The sequence below is a fragment of the Mustela nivalis genome (genome assembly GCF_964662115.1).
Source record: "Mustela nivalis genome assembly, chromosome: 8".
NCBI lineage: Eukaryota > Metazoa > Chordata > Mammalia > Carnivora > Mustelidae > Mustela > Mustela nivalis.
Genome location: NC_139027.1, coordinates 77,603,837 through 77,628,284, shown reverse-complemented (window position 1 = coordinate 77,628,284; position 24,448 = coordinate 77,603,837). Strand labels below are relative to the sequence as shown.

Sequence of the window (24,448 nt, the reverse complement as noted above, 5' to 3'; positions counted from 1 at the left end):
ATTTATTGACTGCCAACTCCAGGGAGAGCCATCACATTGAAGGAAGTCTCCTCGAAGGTCCCACTGCACCCTGTTTGACCATCAGCTACTCAACAGCTAAAACACCTTGTGTGCCTATTGGTCTCTTGCCTGTCTCCTTCTGTGGGAGTACAGACACCTGAGAGCAAGGGCCAAGTTCATTAGCTCTACACCCAGGGCCTGCTACATCTTAGATAAACAAATACATGATGTTTCCAACCAATGCAGGAATCAGAGGATCGAGCGGAGAGAGAATAGGTGAGTCAGAGACATTGATTCTCATCTGTGTGTATGTAGACAAAGGCCCAGACCTTCACAGGCCCCCCCACAGCTCACGCGAAAGGGTTGTAATGAAGGAGGAAGATAAAAGACCCCGCGTTAGCAGTCCAATAAGATGGTAAATTCAGCGCTTGGCTGTGAAAAACAAAGCTAGATAATAAGAAAAATCAATAAAACTGTCAGCAGTGGCCAATTTCAACTGGATAAAAGAATAAAGTAGTTGATCCTGAAAGACAACTCTCTAAATTAGGTTAGATGAATGGAAATACCCTTTTGTTTTAAGCCAAATCACAAGGACATCAACAACCGTAAATGATTAAATTATAGGCCACTTTGACCCAGTATGATCTGAGCTGCAAACATGAATTTCCCAAAACAATCTTCCTTATAAGACACAGAAATGATACATAGCAAGACAACGGAGACGGAATTAGAGGCCATGCCAGGAAAACACGGGGCTCACTCCTTGACTAAGGATCTATTATAAACCGGCCCTTCTACAAGCTGCTTTCTTCAACACAACTGTTCCTTCTTCAATTACTTCATTAGGACAACAGGCACAAAAGCCAATAGCAAATACACATCTATGCTCCATAATGGCACAGGGGAAGGAGGTTTTGGTAGTGATACTAAGAGCTCTGCTCTTTAAACACTCAGGATTCAATTCTGTTTTTCATCTGCTAATGGTTGGCATTTGGTGTTGTTAACCATGGATGACTCATTTCAGAGGAACTGCTGTGCATCTAGGGCCTATTTGGAAGGAAATGAGGATTTTTCTTGGCTTATTTCTCATCAAGCACTTTAGCACTCTCTCTCTGGACCATTATAAATCCCTTGACGGGGACTGGGAGTTCACTACGTTTTCCCCTTGGTCTTCTGCCGACTCCCCCTGTCTCAGCTGATACATATGGTCACTTCCGGTATTTCCGCCATCAGGACAGAAGATAGAGCCAAAAACCTGGAGACTAAGGGGACTGCTCCCTGGGTCTGAGTATCAGTGGTGAGTAGTTGCGCTGGAGGTGGGATGTGGGGTATACACCGCAAAATCAATGTTTTTGAACGTCTGGATTTTATTTTCACTCTTGTCAAGCACCGAGGCTGTCTCTACTCCACATGCCACTAGAGAATCCATCATGCCCATGTGTGTCTGGGGAGCCTATAGGGTGAGCTGGACCAGATCTCATTGCCTAAGGCACCTCACAGGAGGGTGACCTCTCAGCATCTTGGAGCTGGCGTCTGACTTTGAAATTCCATGTTCAAGAAAGTGAGAGCTCTCTTTAGCTTCTCAAGCAATGCTGCTTACCAGAGACTGGGCAGAACTTACAAAGGGAAAGAGGGAGTGTCAGGGCTTGCTGTGGGGACACAAGCTAGACAGGCTGGGGAGGAAGAGGGTGCTGGAAGTGGTGGAGTGCTTATCATGGGGCTCCACGGATTGCTGAGGGAGAAAAGAGAGAGGAGGCAAAAAAGACACAGGGGGATGACTGTACATGGACTTGACCCTCCCATCACCTAAGCCCCATGCTTACAGAATGTGCTCTACTCAACATTCCAGACTTGACCAAACTTGACCTGGAACATTCCTCCTCCTTGGGGTCCAAGGTGGGTGAGAGGCCTTGACAGGCCTTGACCATGAAGACATATCCAGAAAGAACTGCCTTTTTTTTTTTTTTTAATATTTTTATTTATTTATTTGACAGAGAGAGAGAGATCACAAGCAGGCAGAGAGGCAGGCAGAGAGAGAGAGGGGGAAGCAGGCTCCCCGCTGAGCAGAGAGCCCGATGCGGGACTCGATCCCAGGACCCTGGGATCATGACCTGAGCCGAAGGCAGCGGCTTAACCCACTGAGCCACCCAGGCGCCCCAGAAAGAACTGCCTTCAACCTTCAAACACAGTTTAGTCACTGAAGGTATTTCATTTTCTTGTTTGCATGGCATAAAAATTTCTGTCTACAATATGGATAATTGTCTTTGTTCAGAAGCTCTTGGAGAATACAGTGTGTATCTATTTAATTTATGGTATCTATCCAGCCTTACCTAAAAAATAAGAGCTTCCAAGCTGCCTTTGATAGTGATGACATGATCCCCCTCTGCTCAGAATGGCCTCCTCACTGGCAATCCAGGCTGCCTATCTTCATCTTTCCAGCCCAAGCGCTGCCTCTTCCCTGAGGCTGTCCTGGGTTATTCCAGCCCTAATATGGTCTCATTTGGAGAACTGCTGGTAACACCAAATTAAGCATTCAATGTGCTATTGCCTTGCACTTTTCTCCAGTGTTTTGTCCTCTAAGTGAGTCTCAGATTCCTAATTGTATTGTACACTCCCTTGAAGGCAAGGCCACGTGTACTTGTGAAGGTCACCTCTCATTTTCTGCTTACCTTCCCACTTCCTCTTCCCTAAACCCAGGACGGCACTAAGCTGGGCACAGTTGTTAGTGTGCATTGGTGACTACTGTTCCCTTGAACAAATGGTTCTCTTTAACTACCTGGTAACTGAAGGCATTAGATTGAATGATGTAGACTTCTCAAGAACTAGAATATCAGCAGGGCACGGGCATCTGAGAGGCTGAAAGAGCCATTGGCTGAAGCAGTTTCCAGAAGTCCCCCCTTTTTATTTCAACACTGAGGGCAGCACTCCAATGCTTGCCATGGACACAGGGAAGAAAGATTACTAACCTGCTGGAGTTTGAATCAGGTCTAGTTGTAGACCAAGACTTAGTTAGGGACCTGCCTGATACACACCCTGAGAGGGAGCTGATAGCTCCTGAACTGGGACCAAGAGAGTTCTCATTTCTAAGAGAATGGAAAAGAAATTTGCTTGTTTATGAAAGGGACCCTCTGGGTCACTTTTGGATGCAAAGCTAAGAACTCTAGTTCCACATCACTGTAAAAAAAAAAGGGGGGGTTGCTATCTGAGGAAAAGAACTAAAATAAACAGAGAGGTAGGGAAGTAGCACTACTGGGGCCATGATTTAGACCAGGGCCCTGGATCGTCGCCTGGAGGTCTAGACTCAAAAGGTAGGTAGTCAACCTTTTGACCTTGGGCACATCACTTGACCTCTCAATGTGACGATCTCCCATACACAGGTAATACTATCAGGCACTTGGTCCACCCATGTTACCATTTCAGAGCAAACCCAATCAAGTTTGACCGTGTTTGTCTGCCTGCCTACACAACTTGAAAAAAAGTCCAGAAAAAAGCTGCAAAGATGAATTAAATTTCTAAACTACCCCTTCAGAAAGGAAAAGGGATTTGAACAATTCAAACCTGAAGAGGAGAGATCTAGTAACTGTCTTCAAGTATATGAAGGGCTTTGAGCCAAGGGCCAGTGAGAGTGTGGGCCCCACATGCTCTCAGTCTGCACCGAGCAGAGAGAGCAGACCCAGGCTCCCACAAAGAGAAGTTTCTGGCATTAAGGGCCACAGGATACAAACAAGATAGAGACTGTCCTTCTAGAAAACAGTTCACTGGGGGAAGGGTGGGGAAGAAAAAAAGAGAAAGTGGGGCCAAACTATGGCAAGGTGTGAACTCTGTAGAAAGCAATCTTATAGCCCAGCCAGATAGAGATATTATTCTATAAACTGCCTCTCTGTCACCTTGCTCTGTCCTTCCCTCGTTTTTAATATGCCTCAGAGTCAGAAACCTGCCCTCAAACTGCTTCCCAGAAAGCCTTGCCTGCTGTTCCTTCACCAGCAGCCCTCAGGTCTCCAGGCCATAGGAGATCTACTGAGCATCACCTGTATTCAAGGGCACTGTTCTTTTTAACAATCTGACCATGCACGGTCCCTACCAGAGATGCGATCATGATCCTGACCCAGTGAGAAATCTGAACCTCTGAACTAGCAAGAGTTAGAGCCGGGACTGAAGGCCAGGACTGCAGGACTCCTGGGACTGCACTCTTCCTGCCCTATCTGCCCAGGGTGGGCAGCCCAGATAGGAGACTGAGGGGTGCGGTGTCCGCAGCATGTGGCTACAGAAAGAAGCATGTAGCTTCTGTTTATCATCTGCTTCTGCAACCGCTACGAACCCTTAGCCCCAATTTAACTGCCTTATTTGTGACCTGTGTTGCAAAACATCCTTCAAACTACTTTGCATCTTCTGCATTTTATTGGAGACACAATTTGGCCCTCCAAACATTATCAATGACACCCACTCCGGTTCTCTCCTTTGCACTTCAGACTCTGAAAAACTCTCCTGGGTGAACACTTAATCAGGATGGAAGGCAGGAAAAGAGCTTAGAAATCCCTGGGTCAGACCCTGACAGCCCCTCCTCTGGGAGTCTCCAAATAATGGTGCATTGTCATGTTATTAAAAAAGAATAAAAATAATGTTCAAATTGCATCACAACAAAGGAAGAAATGTTAACTAATGTGCGCTGCAGGAAACAACAGCTGACACGCTTGAGAATTACATTGCTGTTTATGCGTCCGTCACCTGGGCGAATTATGCTCTGACTTAAGTATCTGGTGAGCCTGGAGCGCCACGTTTACCAGGAAACCGCGTGGCTATTGCTTCTGATAAAAGCAAACACTAAGAGGCACCCAAGACTGGAGGATCACACTCCAGCATTCCAGGAAGGTTTGCTATTTGGGTAACGTAGGTAAGGCGCCTGGTGTAGTACCTGTCAGATAGAGCCCTTTTCTTTCCACCCCTTCTACCTGCTAGAGACATTAGCCAGCCTTCAGCCTTGAGCTCTGATTGCTCTTCAGATTCGACCAGAGATCAAAACTGCATGACCGGAAATGGCCTTAGCTGTCATCAAGCCTGACCCCTTACATCTGGGGTTAGGTTGCCTGGTTTAGCAAAAGCACACAGCAGTCAAATCCCATTATGGTGAGCTGCACAGGACAAGCGAGCAGTGGAATTTTATTAGACAGCTAGAAATCACATTAGCCCCAGCTCTAGCAGACACAAATGTTCAAGGCATTCCACAGTGTGTTCGCAAGAAAAAGAAACCTTTAGCCCATTTTGGAACTGGATCTTTAGCTCACACCTTTCTCTGGGCTCCTCATTGTTTGCTGCGTTTCTAAGGGTGTGCGATTTCTATGATATATGTCTTTTCTTCCATTGATGGGACCGGAGCATTTGAGACAGGGGAGCTGCAGGGATGCGTGACAGCAGAATGACAGAGTGAATGGATCAGCCTGCCTCACTCCCACTCTCTTCACACCCTTTTGCAGAATACAGAGTTAAGTATTTTCACTAAAAAAAAGGGACTTAGGTAAAGAATCTATGAATCTCCACAGTCTAGCCTGGACAACTGGGTTTTGCACTGGATCCTTCCCACGCAGTCCAGGTAGCAAATATTGTGTTCACTCACCCTCGGCTCCTCTCCTCTCCTCCCAACCCTTCCAAAAACCCCTGCGTCAGGAGTCCTCAAAGTCTGATCAGCAGGACAGGGCAAACTGATGTACAGAACTCAAACAGAAACCAGTAAGATCAGCTCCTTCGAAAAGGTTGCTGCAAGTCCTTCCCACCATCCAGAGAAAGAATCCCAAATCAGGGAAGAGTAAGAAAGAAAGGGCAAAAAAGTTCTCCTTTTCTTCAGAGCAACACATGCTAGAACTTTCCAGGGTCTGGCGTGTGTCAGCATTTCTGAAGTAAACTCTATTTTCTCTAGATGAAAGAGATTAAAAAAAAAAAAAAAAAGGACACTAAGAATTCAGCCCAGTGAAAATTGCTTTGGCCATTCACATGCAATAAGCCATAGAAGCAAAGAGGAAAAAAATCAATTGCTTCTGATTTATTTATTCACTCATTCGTCCACATCCTTTCTCTCTAATGTAAAAAAGGATGTCCGCTGTAATTTCCCAGGTTGTTAATCTTTTCAAAGAAAAAAAAATAATTCAAGCCTCCTATTGGTTGCGCAGCATCTTGGCACAGGAAATGCATTTTTAATTAATTATTCTGTTGCATATAGATTATGTAAGGAAAAAGGGGGACTGATTCTGCTCATTGAATGTTTCACCAATATCTATAATCAGGAGGCTGCTGTAATACTTTCAAGTCTGGTGAATTTGGGATCGCATGCTTTGTTAAAAGCAATGCAAGGTTTCACCTTAATGGCTGCTTTATTTCTTAATCAGGGTGGTGGGTACACTGGTGCTCATTTTATTTTCCTTTAGGCCCTTTGGCACATCTTAAATATTTCATACTAAATATTGCTAAATCCCCGAATCTTCTACAACAGATTCTATTCTGGGCTGCTCAGAGCTGAGGGTAGAGAAAGAAAGCTGGAAACGTCAAAACGTAATTGCAATAAAGAGAAGAAAATGTACAAGACCAATTTTGGAAGGATGTTTAAAGTTTTAAACCTATGCCAAATAATTGAGATCTATTCAAAGAGAACTGGATTCTATTATAAGCCCCATATACACACAATTATTGAATTATTCTGAACACCTGTTGAAATTGAATTGCGTGATATATTAGCTAAATGAAAATCATCAGGCACCCAGTTAAGCACACGGTTTGACCCACTCCTCTGATATGTGGACATAATCTCTCCTCCTGTTACTGAAATGTAGACTAGAGTTTCATCCCTAACCCTGGGGAGACCATGTGGTGTTGTGACTCTGTCCTTGTGATCTCCAGCATTTAGAAGAGATGAGGGAAAAGGCCCCAGTCTTCCAACCAGGAGCTTAGGGAGCTGACTGTCTTTCCCTAAAGACTGCCACAGCCCCTAACAACCATTTTTTCTCATTGCCAAAAGGAACCAGGCTTGGTCTTCCCATCTGTCTGCCATGACATTAAAGCCAATTTTCCTGTCCTCCTGCATACAGAGAAAGATGGTCCCCACTAAATCTCCATCCTAATTCCCAGCCTCCCTAGAGCCCACATCTGCCACCATCTCCCTCTTCTGTGTGGACAAGGTTTTACTGTCCAGAATCCCCTCCCCTTCTGACTGTTCAGTCCTCACTGCCCGTCAAGCCTTTGAAGATGTTAAGTGCACCAAGACAGGATCGAGAGAAGAAGATACAAGGAGAAGAAAGAAGGAAAATCTGACCAGTGGACAACATCTACACCCTGTCTCATTGGCCAGTGGGGAGCCGACATTCCCTCATCCCATTATTTCTCTCTAAAAGTAGGGCTTTTGCCTGCGTGGGAAACTGTAAAAAGAAGTAACACTTCTATAAAAGTTCAAAAAAATAAGATTCTGAAATTGGACACCTTATTTGTTTCATTTCTGAATACCGTTAGACCAACTGGTTTTACTTCCTTCCCATGACACTCACACATACCCCATGCGAGCCTCCGGGGAGAGGCTGCCGCTCCACCCAAGCCTGCCTTGTACACTACCATGCAAGAATGCCTGCTTTATTGGCCTCACTTGATAAGTCAAGAATCTTCCCTCTGCTCCACTGAAGTTAACAGATGGCTGGTCCCTTTTGGTACACAGGCGTAAGCATCTTCAAAATAACCTTTTCCTTTTAAGTGTGCCAATTAATTAAATGTCGCTGTAATACATCCCATCCGAGGAGGGAAGGGAGACACCCGAAGACAAAGGGCCAATGGAAGAGAACAACGAGGAGAGGTCACATTCTCCTACCTTCACCCGACGACCCCGACAGATCAATGATCACATACACTCTTCCTTCTGGTTCCAGATCAATCTGCAATTAAGAAAATGACAGTGGCTCGGTTAGTGCATTGTGCGGGCAGCCGAAGAGTTCCATGCCTTTTCTACCCCAAATGGCTAGCCCCTAGAGTCACGGCTCCATTCAGTTCATCCCCCTGTAGTGTGTCTGGTGCCAGGTGGGGACCAGGAATGCAGGTGAATGGGCATTTATGGAATGTCTGCTATATTCTGGAAGCAGCACAAGGAGGTCTCATACAGACCCAATAGGTAGTGTCATCCCAGTGGTTCTCAACAGCAAGGGAAACCTGGCACAGGAGACACCTGACACATGGACATATGGACAATGGGAACCTACAGGAACCTTTCTGGGACACAAAACCATCTAGAAGTGTTTTCGACCATCATGACTGGAAAGGGAAGGCTGCCACTGGCATCCATGGGTGGAAGCTAGGGATTCTGCTAAGTATCCTACAGCAGACACGATGGTCCCCACCATGAAGCATTCGTTACCCAGCCCCAGAATGCCAACAGTGTCAATGTTGAGAAACCCTGGGTTACGCCATTTTCCTGATAAGGAAGCTGAGCTCAAAGTTTTAGGGTAAGTGGCAATGCTGAGTTTCAATGATAAGACTGTCTAAAGAAACCCACGCTCCTTAGACTACACAAACTGCTCACAGAGGAAAGAAAAGGGGAGGAAAGAAAAGCATGTGATGCTATTCACACTCTGAAGGTGTCTACAGTCTCATGGGGGAGTTAAAAACCAGAGAACAGGGACGCCCGGATGGCACAGTCGGTTACGCCACTGCCTTCAGCTCAGGCCATGATCGCAGGGTCCTGGGATCGAGTCCCTCATCGGGCTCCTTGCTCTGCAGGGAGCCTGCCTCTCTCGTCCTCTGCCTGCCACTCTGCCTGCTTATGTGTGTGCACACTCTTTCATTCTCTCTCTGACAAATAAATAAATAAATAAAATCTTAAAAAAATAAAAAACAGAGAACAATGCTGACCCCAGCTTAATGAGGAACAAGTGAGGATCGCAGATCAAGTATCCAGCAAGTCTGAAATCAGTGTAGAAGAGTGGCCTTGGAAGACTTCACGAAGAGAAGAAAAGGGAGTCACTTAAGGTGGAAGAAATTGCATAAGCCAAGGCTGGGAACGTGCACAGTGCTCGTAGGACCCTGAGGGGCATCCGTACTCGGGTTGTGTGTTGGCACATTTTGCAAACCCCAGATCCTACCAGGGTTGCAAAGAGTGAGCCAACACCACTACATTCTTACCATCAACCTTCTCCGCCCACCCTCACTTGCTGCCAGGCTGCCTCCAAATCCAACTAGCTACTTCTGTACAGAACCAGGCTGATCGGAAAAGTCAGAATGGCTGGGCCTCTTAGAGCTGACATCTTTGGTGAGGTCGGAACTCTGCTTCCAGAAACTGTGTGCTCCCTGAGAGAGTAGTAACTCTGGAAACCCTAGATCACCAAGTACCCTGGGGTAGCCTATCCTCGCCTCCACGCTCCCATCTGTCTGTGCAGAGCTGTAATTGACTCATATGTGCCAGGCTTGTCTCCCCGGCAAGCTGTGGATTTCTTGGGGCAGGAACCACCACCCCTCCTTATCGTTTTCATTGTCCCCAGCAAAGAGCAGGAACACATTCAGCAAGCACTACCGAGAAAGGGTCAGTCTGAATACCTCCTTCTCATTCAAGGTTGAGGTCAAGGATCACCTCCTCTCTAAAGCTGTTCTAGATATTCTCAGACAGAATTAATTACCCCTTTCCTTGTGCTCCTGTGGTACATGTGCCTAGCTGAACCCTGGCTCCTAATACATTGTCCATATGTCGGTCTCCTCTGCGAGGCAGAGACAATGAGAATACATTTGTATACCTAGTGTTCACCTCACTGTCTATTAGGAGACACCCAGCAAACCTTTGGGGAGGGGAAGAGACTTTATGTTCAGAACTCTGAGAGCCTACTCTGGGTCGTTTGACCCTCCAAGGCCCCATCCCCAGGAAGGCAGGCAGGCGTGTGATCTGTACTAACATGACAGTCAAATGACATGGGAGGGGAACAAGACGTTGCTCTCTCAGGATCCTGACATACTCCCTCTGAGGTAAAAACTCCCTTGGGACTGATATGCTCCAGGTCCCTCCTGGCATCTCATGCCACTCACAGTCCGGGTTCCCTGAGATATTCACGAGCCCCACTTTATTTCCAGACCTGGTCTTCAGTGATTGAGGGTGTGTAAGATTTCTCTTAAAATTTTAGTTCTGTCAACAGAGGTCTTCAGCGCCTCACAGAGAGCCCCTCAGTGATATTGCAGGTGGTCTGTCAGGGCAGGGAGTGAGGGAAATCAGAGTTCTTTGGGGAAGGAGGAGGGAGAAAGAGAGACTTTTTTTTTTTTTTTTTTTTTTTTAGAGAGAGAGAGAGAGCATATGCAGGCACAAGGGAGGGGAGTCAAGGGACAGAGGAAGAGGGAGAGATAGAATCCTAAGCAGGTTCCATGCCCAGCATGGAGCCCACACGGGGCTTGATCGCAGGACCCTGAGATCATGACCTGAGTGGAAATCAAGAGTCATCTCCTTAACCGACTGAGCCACCCAGGAGCCCTCCCAGAAGAGGGAGAGACAGAATCCTAAGCAGGCTCCACACCCAGCATGGAGCCCCACACGGGGCTTGATCGCAGGACCCTGAGATTATGACCTGAGTGAAAATCAAGATTCAGCTGCTTAATGGACTGAGCCACCCAGCTTGCCCCCTAGGGGCCACTCACCTTAGTGGGGACCCAATAGGAACCCAATAGCAAGCCGGTGATGATACCATGCAATGACTTTCCACGTCTCCCCATCCCTTCCACCCCAAGAATCTGCGATTTTAAGTTTCCGTCTAAAGAAAATGTTCTCCGGCACCCTCACTGCTAGGAAACCCCTCCCCCTCCCACTGCCACAAGCATAACCCAGCCCCCGCACTAAATTACAAACAGGAAAACCAACAGTCAGCTCCACTGAACAGAGCCAAACCAAAATCCTGTCCCTGCCACAAATATCAGGGGTCCTCTTGTCCGAGAGCATGGAATTTAAATAATGTATGCCTTTTAGAGATTAGATCATCTCTATTAAACCCTGCCGGCTAAATGAAACAATTTCTCATATCCTCCAACTCAGAGATTTCCCACGACTATGGGCTTCATTGGCAAAGTACAATGCTATCTGTGAAAAGCAGGGAGGCGGAGAGCAAAGGAATGAGATGGGCTGGGAGGCCTTTCTGAAGGCCAGCCTCTCTTTGCAAAAGGGGAGTGAGAACTTGTGGCAAGGGGGGAACAGGTCATTGATGATAAAATGTATTAGGATATTAACGTTCAAGATAGCCATCAGAAACCATTTTAGCACCCACTGCTGTCTCCATGCCGATGAACTGCATTTCCAAACAGAGAAATAGAAATTAAGCTTTTAAACCTGCCAAAAGCAACAAAGAGCTTTGCAGCCTGGGCAGATGGCCACAGAGGGCTGGCGGAGTCCCAGCCGGCCCAGTGAGGAAGTGCTGAGAATCCATGTAGGGAGGTCAGACTTCAACACAGATGACTGGAGGCTTATCAGGTACAAAATGTGGTAGAGGGGGGTGCAATTTCATGGTCAAATTAATCGAACCTCAAATTCGATAAGGATAAGGATAAGGAAGCAATATAGGTGCCCAGGCCTGCACAACCATCCATTGCCCTCAGCAGCAGGCGGCTGGCACTACATAAAAGCAGGCCTCCTCCCCCCAGCCATTCCCAGGGTTGGGTCTGAGCTCTTTCTCCTGTACTCAGGGTCCCTCCAAATTATCCCAGATGCAACCCTATTTACCAAATCTCCTTGAAACGCCTACCTTTACTCCATGAATCTTCCCAGCTACTATCTCTGTTATCTCTCTGTGTTCTTTAGAGCTTTAGTGTCTTTGGCTACCCCTCCAGCGTAGGCCAGGAGCAAGGCAGTAGAACAATGGGGAAGACAAACACACCCTTCAGAGTCAGAGTAGCACTGAATCCCAGCTCTGGCAATCATTTACATTCCCTGAGCCGTGTGTGGCCTCAGTCTCCTCGTCTGTGAAATGGATTGTTGTAAAAATTCTATGAGACTCCCACGCAGAGCACTTGGGCCTCAGGAGATACTCAGCATGTGGTGGTAATGGGTAAACTTCCTGGCTCTGTGGCCTAAAGCAAGTGACCACCTTCTCTGAGCCTCAGAATGGTTCTCCATGAAATGGAGCTAATAACAGGCTCTGTGATGTTTGGGCTGTGGTGATGTTAAGTGAGATCATCTATGTCAAGTGCTCAGCGTGATGCCGGGCACAAAATCCTTCATTAACTTCTGGTGCCATTGTTTCTAAAAAGCCAAGTCTTCAAATGTGCTACTTAGTCCCATGTTCCTTCCACTCTGTCAAGCTTTTCCCCCACAGAAAAAGACATTTTCCATCCCTGAACTGATATTATTCCACGTTATTCCAGGACAACTTTACAGAGTTGGGAATATCAAATAAAGCACTGCGGTGAGGGTTTCATGCCCAGCCCATAGGGAAGCCAGGGGCAAAACAGGCGATGGCCCTGGTCATCAGAGGGTCATGAGGTGCTCCTGAGGGGAGTAGAAGCAGAGGGTGGCCACTGAGTGTCTGAGCCCCTGCTACACCTCAGGCTCTGGTCCCAGGGTTTAGTCTGTGTTAGCTCATTTCATCTCCTGTGAGGTCAGCAGTGCTCCCTACTTTTCAGATGGAAAAACTGGAGCTCCAAGAACTTTAAGCCAGATTCCCACTCAGGGCTCCCTGGGTCACACGGGACAGAGGAGTCTGTCAGAGCTCTGATCTCTCAAGCCCTCACCAGCTTGGGAAGCCTTCTAGGACAATCCAATGCCAGCATCTCTGGCTCTCTGTGTGTTCCTGCTGCCTCTCAGTCAACAGTCCTCCTCCACACCTCACCTGTCTAGTGGGAAATCCCAGTGATGCTGCGCCACCGGGACATGCAGATATCTGCGCTCCTGTGTTTCAGGGGTGATCAAGCTCGAGGCAAAGGAGGTTAAGAAACTCACAGCCAAGCTTCCTTCCCACCATAGGCTCAACTTCCACCAGAGCCCTCTAGATAAACCTCCCCTTGGAAGAGCCCACAAAGGTCACACATGCCCAATTTGAGTTTCACTTCCTTTCCCCTCTGTTGTCAGGCGCCCAAGGGCTAGAAAGAAGCTAGAGGTACGGAGTGGGTCAGAGGATAAATCCAGAAAGGATGAGGTCGGAGAAAGGCTTGCACTGCCTGTCTTGCACCAATTAAGCCCTAGGTAATTGACTAGAGCAGGGGAGGGGAGCGAGGAAGAAGGAGGTGGAGGGGGAGGCATCAGGAGAGAAACTCCAGGGTTTCTTTCCAAAGCAGGAGTACCAATTCTCAAGTCCTCCACACCCCTTTTTGCTAGCCATCGTCCCCTGGAGGAACCACGGTCACACTGCAGTCCCCAGAGGTGCCCGGCATGAAAAAGGCTCGCCAGACGGAGCAAGAGAACTTCATGCAGCAGACAGCCTCCCCACCCCTGCTTACTAAACCCAGAACGATGAGGCACGGTGCTGGCCAAGTCTTGGGTGCTGATTTCTGAAGCTAGCAGCTGATTAAAGACTTCATTTGAGGAGGAGTTTGCTACTAGCCCTGTTGGTAGGGTGCACAGTTTGAAAGCAGAGGGTCCCCAGGTAGTTAAATATTTCAAGTTGTCCCACAGCACTTGCTTTCACAAAGTAAGGCGAGAAGAGGATTGCCTCTCTCTCCCCTTCCGCGGCAGTGCAAAGACAGGACGCAGGCTCTAGAGTACATCTCTGCAGGGCACAATCCTGCCTGACCGGCACCCAGGAGGGATTTAATACACATTGTACATGTGGGCTCAAAGGATGAATGGCCCGACTTTCAACCGAGTCCGCACAACTGAATTATGGAGATGATTCACTTGGGAAGCCAGCAACTTGTACACAACTGTTCGAGCAGCTTCATTCAGAACGGCTAAACGTTGGAAACAACCCAAGTGCCTCACAATAGGTAAAGGAAAAAGCAAACCATGCTGCCGGCCTATGACAGAATTGTGCTTAGCCATAAAGAACGAACCACTGATACCTGCAACAAGACGGATGCTATGAGAAAGGAGCCAAACGTAACAGTCTATAAGGTGCGATTCCACTTCTGTGATGTTCTAGAACAGGCAAAACCAATCCAGAGTGACAAAGAGCATTTTCGAGGTCTCCTGGGGCTGAGGAGGTAAACGCAAAGAGGCAAGTAGGGCGGTCTTTGGCCTGGGGGAGCTTTTCTGTGTCTTCACCGAGGTGGTTCAAACAGAACCTTTGTCAAATTCTGTCAAGCCCAAACACTTCAAATGAATGCACTTTATTGTATGTAAATTATACCTCAATGAAGTAGTTTTTTACAAGGGAAAAAAGAAGCCATCATTTCATTTCACAGAAGGATTCCTCTACAAGTTTCCTTTAATAACAAATCATCTTCCCACCCTCGGGGCATTTAAAATTTCAAATTCCAGTTTTAAAAATAAAAGGGTTCATTCAGAGTTTTTCGAGTACATCTGTCACACAACATAATGTACACCTACCTGTGTAGGCACACACATTCACACATCCACCCACGTGTGCAAAACACACTCACAGGCACAGCCACCTTCTTCTGTCTTCTGTGATCAAAATACAATAATAGCAAGAAAAACACATCCAAAATGTAGGGTTGAGAGCCTGCTGGTTTCTTTAAATCTGTCTGCGTGTGCATGTATCTCAAGACAATTAGACCAAATGCTCTAGAGGACCTTTTAGTGACCTTCAGGACCTAAATATCCACAGAGAGGGAGCTGCTTAAATAAATCATGGTACATCACGTAGTACATCGCTAGGCAAGCCCTAAAAAAAGAATGGAAAGATCGAAATGTACTGACTGATAGGAAGTGATCTCTGGGATACATTAAGTCGGGGGTGGGGGAAGCAAGGTGCAATGTGTTTGTTACTTGAGGCTCCTGCGTGAATACACCCCCACCCCCCCACTCACACTCTCTCCACACAGACGATCTCCAGAAGTCTTTTTTTTTTTTTTTAAAGACTTTATTTATTTATTTGATAGACAGAGATCACAAGTAGGCAGAGAGGCGGGCAGAGAAAGAGGAGGAAGCAGGCTCCCTGCTGAGCAGAGAGCCCAATGTGGGGCTCAATCCCAGGACCCTGGAATCATGACCTGAGCCAAAGGCAGAGGCTTTAACCCACTAAGCCATCCAGGTGCCCAAGAAGAAGTCTTAATCAACAGGAAACGGGTTGCCTCCAGATACGGAAACAACAGGATGGGGGGACCAGAAAACGGGAAAAAGGCTGATTCTTCACTTAAGCTCTTTGAACACTCTGATTTTTTTGAATCATGTTCTTGTGTTATCTTGCTACAAAATTGAAGTCTATACCTTTTTCTCCAGTTATTTCTAACCTCCAATCCCCCCGAGGGCAGCTTGCTTCGGTTACCAGATGCATCTTAAAGAAACACCCCTCAAAAGTGGCTAACAGATTGCTCTCCCATCCCCTGTGGCCAGGTCGTGGGGCCCAATAGAGCAGTGGCCATCATCTCCACGTGAAAGAAAGTACTATTGACTGGACTAAAGGCCTGTGTTACAGATTCCAGCCCCCCAAGGCCACAAATGGAGTCAACTCAAGTTAGTAACTGCTTCCTCTTTTTATGTTATTTTACTTATTTATTTGAAGGGGGAGGCAGAGGGGAGGGGCAGAGGGAGAGGGAGGGACAAGCAGACTCTCTGTAGGACCTTAAGATCATGACCTGAGCTGAAGGCAGATGCATAACTGACTGAGCCACCCAGGGGACCCCCTGCTTTCTCTTTTCAGCAGGCTCAGAAACAGACCCAGAGAGCTGGCTCCCTCTGAAGACAGAGGTGGCTGAAAACAAATACATCTGTGTGTCCACAAAGGCTCTCTCTCCAGCACTGAGAAAATATCCAAAGGTACCAAACCTATTATCAAAAGTGTGGAATCGGGGCACCTGGTGGCTCAGTGGGTTAAGCCTCTGCCTTCGGCTCAGGTCATGGTCTCGGGGTCTTGGGATCGAGCCCCGCGTCGGGTTCTCTGCTCGGCGGGGATCCTGCTTCCCTTCCTCTCTTTCTCTGCCTGCCTTTCTACCTACTTGTGATCTCTATCTGTCAAAAAAAAAAAAAAAAAAAAAAACTTAAAAAAAAAATGTGGAATGGTTTACAAAGCTTCATGCAGGAACAGTACAGATTTCCCAGCTTCCCTTCAGGGAAACAGCACCGCATGACTCTTATCCCAAGAGTAGATGAAGCGTGCAAGCAGCAGGAAATGCAGGCACCTACCCGCAGTGTTCTGAAGCAAAAACTATCCCACCGCCAGTCAGCACTCTGCATTTTACATTTGGCTTTGCAATGCTCTCTCTCTTTGGGTGTATTCGTACGTATATGTTGTATCCTACATTTCCCATTTGTTACACTAACCCAGTACATTATAGGGATTAAGAGAAAGGGGCTCTAAAGTTGGCCCCCCCAGGTTCAAATCCAGGCTTGGCCTGTTACAAGCTGCATGGCCCTTGCTTCACTTTCCTCATCTATAAATTGAGAACCTCAGTGGCACCTGATCATGGTGTGGGGAGAATCAAATGACACGGAGTAGCACTTGGAACTGTGCCTGGCACACAGCTAGCAGCCTATAAACGTAAGGTGTTGGGCCAGTATTGTTACTTCCTGCCCAGACTGCGAGCCAAGTGCTCCATGGGGGGCTTCGTCAAGTACTTACTCCAGGGCTGGAAACAAGCAGGGAATCACTAGAGGCTCCAAGTGAAACTGAATGGATCCATGTAGAACAAAGACAAGCTAAAGAACCCAGGATAGGGCAATAAGAAAATCGTCTTCGAACTTCTCTCTTTAACATGATAACCCAGCAGAACCTTTGACCGGTGGATGTTCAGTTCTGGACTCCCTTCAAAATCCTAGACATACCATTGTTATTCATCACTTTCAAGCTCCTCAAGAGAGACTGTTTTGTTCATAAGAATAATCACAACCCTAATAAACACCCTTTACTGAGCACTTTCCACACGTTATCTGTGTGAGGCAATATCCTTATTCTTTTTTTTAAATAAGATTTTATTTATTCATTTGACAGAGAGAGTCACAGCAAGAGAGGGAACACAAGCAGGGGGAGTGGGAGAGGAAGAAGCAGTCTCCTCGCTGAGCAGCGAGCCCGATTCGGGGCTCGATCCCAGGACACTGGGATCGTGACCTGAGCCAAAGGCAGAGGCTCAACAACTGAGCCACCCAGGTGCCCCGCAATATCCTTATTCTTAACTGTTTTAGGGATGAGAAACTGAGGCTGACGGGTTTAAGTAACCTACCCACATTCTCACAGCTTGAGGATCAGAAAGCTGGATTAAAGCAGGGCTCTGCAACTCTGGACCCCATGCTCCTGTTGTATTTTATTAAAATGCCAGAAGCAAGAAATTTAAGAGTCATAAGACACTTGGAAATCACATAGTTAAAATAAGCAAAGAAATACACATGAAAGAGTAAGATTTTTTAAAATGTTCTTTTCTCTATCAAATGAACCAAAGTTGCTTTGGGGCTATGTATTTTTGTGTTATTTGTTTATTAAAATATAAACAAAATTAGGTATCATGATATGCTCAGTTTTAAAAAATAAAAAAACTGCATGTGAACTTATAATAAGAAGCGATAGTCCCCTGCCCCATTATTCCCCAGGGGGAGCCAATTTTAACAATTTCTATTTGGGCTTTGCTAGTGGTCACAGTCATGTCCCTAAATAAAATGCTTGTACCTCCATTTCCTGATTTCTTATTTTAGATATTCTGTTTTGCCTTGCTGCTCTAATCAATGAGGATTTAGTGCACTCACCACCTCCCTCCACTTTCCCCCTCCACAAAATATACATCTCAGTTCTCAGTTCCTTCTCTATGCTCTGCAACTGCAAAAGAGCAATCCAAAATGTCAATTTCTTGTTTCACCAATTAGAGACAGTATTCCTTGACCCTCCACATTATAACTAAAGGACCTTAGTGTTTCCAGTCCTCTCCATCCTCAGACACCTCTCTCCCATCCAGCCCCATCCCCACCTCTGTGTCTTCCCTGTTAGACCACCAATGTGTTAGAACACTGATGTTCTGTTCTCTGATTGTAACTGAGTTCCATGTTTTCCACATATGTTGTTTCAAAAATCTGAAAACAAATTGAGAGTGTTTATTTACTCTAACTTTTATTTATTTATTTATTTGAGAGAGAGACAGTGAGAGAGAGCATGAGTGAGGAGAAGGTCAGAGAGAGAAGCAGACTCCCCGTGGAGCTGGGAGCCCGATGCGGGACTCGATCCCGGGACCCCGGGATCATGACCTGAGCCGAAGGCAGTCGTCCAACCAACTGAGCCACCCAGGCATCCCTATTCTAACTTTTAAATGGCATTACATATCCTTTCCTTTCTGTGGGTCCAATGTGACAACCCATGTGCCACTCAATGGAAACTATAGCTAGTATCAGATTTAAATGGATTTTTTTCCCCCTGTGTTGAGTTTCTCAGATCAAGTTTTCCCAGGGCCCTTTTCTCTTAGGGTTTGCCCTTCTAGAAACTTCCACTGTCCTCCTTCCTAACAGACTGGCTACTCTCTGGTCTACTGCACAGCTGTAGTGCTGTGGCTTCATTATACTGATCCGCTGGAAGTAGCTGCCATTTCTGGAATCCATCATCTTCTTTGTTCTGAGTTATTCCTTTGCTTTTACCAATAAAGTACTCATTGAAATATCGATTAAGAGTGCCTAGAAAGCCAGCTAAGACATGCCTGTCCTCACACATGACGGGTAGTTTGGCTGGATATAGAATTCTAAGTGAAAAACAAATCATTATCAGAACTTTTCTAACATAAATATTGCCAGTAGAGTGCATGTCACTGTTTTTTTAGTAGGTGAGTTTGCTTTGTTTTCACTCTTTGGAAATTCTAGGACCTTTTTTATCTTAGTGCAGTGAACACTCACAGTGATGTCTCAGGCTACCCTTTTCTGATTCATTGTGCTGAAACTCAACTTGTGGAAGAGGCTCTTCTGTTTTGTTCTTGGCAGTTGGCCTCCTCATTTTCTCTATGAAACACCTAGTATTCAGATGTTGGACCTATAGGATTGGTCCCTATGTCTCTTGCTATGCGTTATCCATATTTCCTTTGCTTTTATCTTCTTAGTCCATATTCTAGATTTCCTGGGCTTTATCTCACAACTCTTCAATGAACTTTTATTTCTAACAATAATTTACTGTGTTTCCAGAAATACCTTCCTCTTTTCTCCTTTCTCATAGCATCCTTTTAAAAAATTTGCTTGATTTATTTGCTTATTTAGGTTTACAGATGCAACATATTTCTGTGGATACCAGTCCAACTGTCTTGGGGTGAGAGAGTGGGAGCTAGCCATTACAGGAGGGGACCCCACACCAACTTCGCCAGTTCTCCCCCAAAGTAATATACCATGAGCCTTTCAAAGAACCATCCAGTTTTTTACCCTGTGAGTCAGAATCTGGCTCCAGGTCCTTCTGTAGTGAGAGTCGTTCCACATATAGGCCTTTAGATGGTCACATGTTTGCAGCTGTACCTCTCACGTCTTTCCCCCGGGGGAACTACAGTCTCCAGACTGGGAGCCCCATTTAGGTTCTACCAAAGGCCTGGCTCCAGGTGAGGCTCCAGCCCCGCCGGTACCTGTTCTAGGCTGTGGTCCCTCAGTACCGCTATTCTGTTCCATCAACTGCCACTCTTTGTCCTCTACTTTCTTCCCCAGAAAGTCACTGAAATAGTTTGATGAAGCTTCTTTCTGCTTACCTAGGTGTTATAGAATTTTATCCCTCCACTTTTTTATTTGTCTACTATTTAGACAGGGTCTTGAGGAGGCAAATTTGCTTCAAAACTAGCTTGAATGAAAAATCTAAAAACAAAAATATCATCTTAAATTATACAATCCAGTGCTGGTAAGAGTAGAGGAAAAACAGACATTCTTATACACTGCTGATGAAGTGTAAACTGGCACAAAATTTGTAGAGAGGGGTTTGGCATTATGTAACAAAAATCCTTCAACCTAGCAATTCCACTTCTGGGAATTTATCCCAAATCACACATGTGCAAAACAATTTAACAACAAGGATGATCATTACAGCATTTTTTAAGAGGGTAAAATTAGAAACTAATTGTTTAACAATAGCAAACTATTTAAATAAATTGTGGCATATTCAATCATTAGATATCATGCCATCATGAAAAAAGATCTTGCTCAATTATATTTAATGACATGAAAAGATATGCAAAATATGGTATTAAGTGAAAGGAAAATGAGATGATAAAGGAATATGTATTCTATGGTACAACTTTGTAAAACAAAAACAAAATGTGTGTGGTTTGGTACATACACAAAGGGGGAAAAAAGATTATCCAGGGGAGAGTAGAATAATGTGTGTTTTTTTCTTTGTGCATATCTATACTTATTTAAGCATTTTGTTTTTTTTCTATGTCCCACTATAACTTTTATGACAAAAAAAGTCAAACAGTAAATTTGTTGTTGCTTGAAGAACATTATGCCATTTACAGGTAAGGAAATTGAGGCACAGTGAGGTTAAGCAATCTATCCAGACATCTGAGTAAATCACCCACAGCCAAAAAAGAGGGAAAGGAAAAAACTTAGTTATCTTGATTTTCAGTCTAGAGCTAAAGTGCAAGTTAAAAATGAGACACACTGGGCACCCGGGTGGCTCAGTGGGTTGGGCCTCTGCTTTCAGCTCAGGTCATAATCTCAGGGTCCTGGGATCAAGCCCTGCATTGGGCTCTCTGCTCAGCAGGGTGCCTGCTTCCCCTTCTCTCTATGCCTGCCTCTCTGCCTACTTGTGATCTCTTTCTGTGAAATAAATAAATAAAAGTCTTTAAAAAAAAAAAGAGACACACTATTTGAAATTTACATATTATTTTAAAAGTGTAATTTTCTGGTCAAAGAGTAATAGCACTACTCAGTCCTAATCAACTAGACATATTATATTTCTTTCTTTCTGAGAGAGAGAGAGAGAAAGAACAAGCTAGGAGAGGGAGAGAGAGAATCTTAAGCAGGCTCCATGCCCAGTGCAGAGCCCAACACAGCGCTCCGTCTCATGACCCTGTGATCATGACCTGAGTGGAGATCAACAATCAGATGCTTAACCAACTGACCAGGCACCCCTCAACCAGGCATATTCTTAATTAGATACAATTTAAACATATTAAGGAAAACCTTCCACGGCGCAACTAAATGGAACACACTAGACTAAAAGTCCTTTTCTTTGATCAAACCTCTTTCTCTACATGATGGTATTCCTGTTTCTGGGGGGTGATGAGGCCTACATTTTTATATCTTACCCACTGTTGCCTTCAAACTACCTTTCATATAACTGACTTTCATAACAACATAGACTTTGTCCATCAGGTAACAAGCAAACATTTTTGCTATGACGTGCCCACACAGTACCTATCACCTAGCTAGGCTGTGTTGCCATCTTGTTTCGGCAGAGATTCTTTGAAATATATTCCAAATATATTCCATTTGTCTTCAACATTCTGGGAAACAGAAAAAAAAAATTAAAATAAAAAATGCTGCTGCTACAGAAATCAAGCAAAAAGAGAAACAGAATTTATGAGGCATGTCATAATCAGTCAAAATTTTTCCTCCATTGGATACTTATCAGTTGACTCTACTGAATTGTGAAGAAAAACATCAAATTTTTAAAATTTCTAGATTTCAATCAAAAAGGTGAAGAAGATGTAAATAAGTTTGGTGTAATTTCCAGTTTTCTGGGATACAGCCTGTCTTAACATGTACTCTAATGAGTATTATGAATGTTAAGTTGGATTTCTTTTCCTATAAATAAATGGATATTTAAGTTTACACTTACAAATGACATATGAAAGCACAGAGTATCTCATCTCTGAAAATGAACAATTCTCTTCATACATTCTGTTCTAATTTTCTACACTTTAATGAAATCCCAGACCTTGTAAGATGAACAGATTCATGCAGCTGGACATACAAATTAGACATATATGTATAGAAGCCCACATCAATATCTGAACTAGAAGGGTATTTCCTAAAGCACACAGCAAAGGGCGTCTGAAAATTGTCTGTTCAAGCTCTAAATGTCAGAATAGTTCCTTAATTCACAGTTTTCTATCCTGGATATTAGATTTTCATATATTTTGGACAACCAGAGAAAAGAGTTCTATCTCATGTATATTATGCTGCAGACCAGATGAGATAAATTTTAAGAATGCAAATCTACTTTGTAAGGACAGTCTGGGCTATCTACAATCACTGATTAATTAATGGGACGATTTGAAATAAACAGAAGATATAAACCACTATCTAATCATAAAAAAAAGACTCTCAGCCTTTTGAAGTTATCAAAGAAAAATAAGGTTTAAAACATTCAATTCTATCTTCAAAGTAGTCAAGCTTTGTTTATTGCTCAGAGTGTGTGTAACTGGAACCTGGTTTGGGTTGATAGATCCTTTCTAACGTGTTGAAGCTTTTGATGGTTTTCCTTCAGAATATCTCATGCCTTGGTTGTAGAAAGGCAGTTTTCGAAGTGTGGTTTTGGGTTAACAGACATGTTAAACTATGTGTTCATTCATTGAGGAAGATCTTTCTGATACCTGAAGGAACCAGAGGGCAGCTGGAGCTGATGAGGTAAGAGAGATGGGGCACCGCGAGTCCGTGGGCTTCGGCTCCCAGCAAGATGGGCCACCAGGGGAGAGTCTGAGCAGAGCAGACTTGGGAGGGTCACTCTGGCTGCTGGGTGGAGAACAAGCCTTAGGCATCGACAAGGAGGCGAGAGGGTGGCTTAGGGAGCTATCATCCTCATCCAAGTGGGAGACGATGGTCACCAGAAGGGATGGTAGCAGTAGGGATGAAAAGTGGCCAGATTCCGGGATATTCTCACAGCAGGGCCAAGCGGATTGCTGACAGACTGCATGCCGGGTGGGAGATAAAAAGAGGGCTCAAGGATAATGTGGAGCTATCTGGGCAAACATGGAGCTGCCGTCAGCTGAGCAGGAGACTGATTGGAGCAGGACGGTGCTGGCAGGCGGGTTTGGACAGGCTGGGCAGGAGACAGGTCTCCTGGCCAAGGACAACTGGAGACACGCAGGGAAAGGCCTAGGCTTATGGTCAGAATTTGGGAGTCACTAGCAGTAGTGGTACAGATCCACAAGCCCTGACCCACAACCCTGAATTCCAAAAGGCTCTAAAAATTCAGCTTTTTATGAAGTTTGGGCCAACGTCATTTAACAAACCCCTGGCCCAGGTTAACACAAGGCTATTTATTGTTCTACTTACTCCATTTAGTATGAATGTTTATACATGTGTGTTGTTCAATCAGGAAATGCTGCCCTAGAGTCTGCTAGGGGTGTTGGGTAATACATAGCATATATACTTTAGGAAACTCCTAGAATCAGAAAAAAAAAAAAAAAATTTCCCCTAAACAAATCTGGCCCTAAGGGTTTTGGTTAGGGGTGTGGACCTGTAGTTTGAGCCATGACACTGGAGGGATGAGAATTGATCCCAGGGGCCCTCCAACACAGAGAGACTGGCAAGAGGAGGGAACTGCCCAGACGTCTGGAAAGATCCTCACACAGAGACCTGACCTCCAGTACCCTGGGTGGAGTCAACTTTGACTACCCTCCTTTTTCCCTCTAAACCACCACCACCAAGCATACACCAAGCACTCATCACAGATGTGTGGCTTATAAAAGCCTTGGTTTTCTTAGCTTTCTCTGTGTCTTCAAAAGAGATGGCAAAAACCAAAAAAACAAAAAACAACTCTCTCTCTCTCTCTCTCACAGTTTTTGTTAAGCCTGTTAAACACTGACTTCATGCACTGCTGAACTACACGCTGCACTTGTCGTAAGGTGGGGTTTGTGTGATGAGGGGGAAAAAATGTAGAAAACCAGAAATAAAGCTTGTAGTTAGCATCAAGGCATTTCCTGTTTCTGGGAAGGCTGTCCGCCTGCTGCTGTTGCTCTAACAGATTGAGTGTCCCTCCTTTCACCACTGAACACCCAAACTCCAAACTTCTGTCAGGACACAGTGGCAGGGGTGTAGCAGGGCACCCCGAGTCCTGGACCTGTGGCAGGAAAACACTACAGCGAGAGGTGGGCTCTCAGCCCCGACCCAAGATGTCCCCTGGGGCTGCCAAGCAGGGGCAGCTCTAAGGCAAAACAGAGAAGGTGAGAGGATTTGGAACCCAGGCCAGGGAAGCTGTTGCTGACATGGTTGCTATTAGGCACACCATTACTCTGGGATTAAACGTTCTCTGGAGGGGGCAGATTTGCTGAAGAGGAGTAGCCATGGAAACAATTACAAATAAAAATGAAAAGGTACTCCTACTCACGAATCCATTTAGCCCCCAAATGGACCCAGGCTCTGCTGTCTTCCCAGGCCCCACTACCCAACTCCCCATCCACAGATTTCTAGGCTCAGAAGACCTCCATTATCAGCCTAAATTGTTGGCCCATTTACCTTCTAAGA

The 24,448-nt window shown here is 45.3% G+C and overlaps 1 protein-coding gene across 6 annotated transcripts in view; it reads right to left on the bottom strand.

The window, feature by feature from the left end:
* PRKCE (protein kinase C epsilon) overlaps positions 1-24,448 on the bottom strand; it is a 516,689-nt gene that overhangs the window by 290,893 nt on the left and 201,348 nt on the right. For 5 of the 6 annotated variants that reach the window (XM_082746981.1, XM_082746980.1, XM_082746978.1 and 2 more), the window contains one exon: positions 7,841-7,904. In XM_082746981.1, the coding sequence (XP_082603107.1) occupies positions 7,841-7,904 (64 nt within the window). Of the gene's footprint in view, positions 1-7,840; positions 7,905-10,635; positions 10,910-24,448 lie in introns of those variants that run through there. The other variant, XM_082746982.1, reaches the window with a different exon arrangement.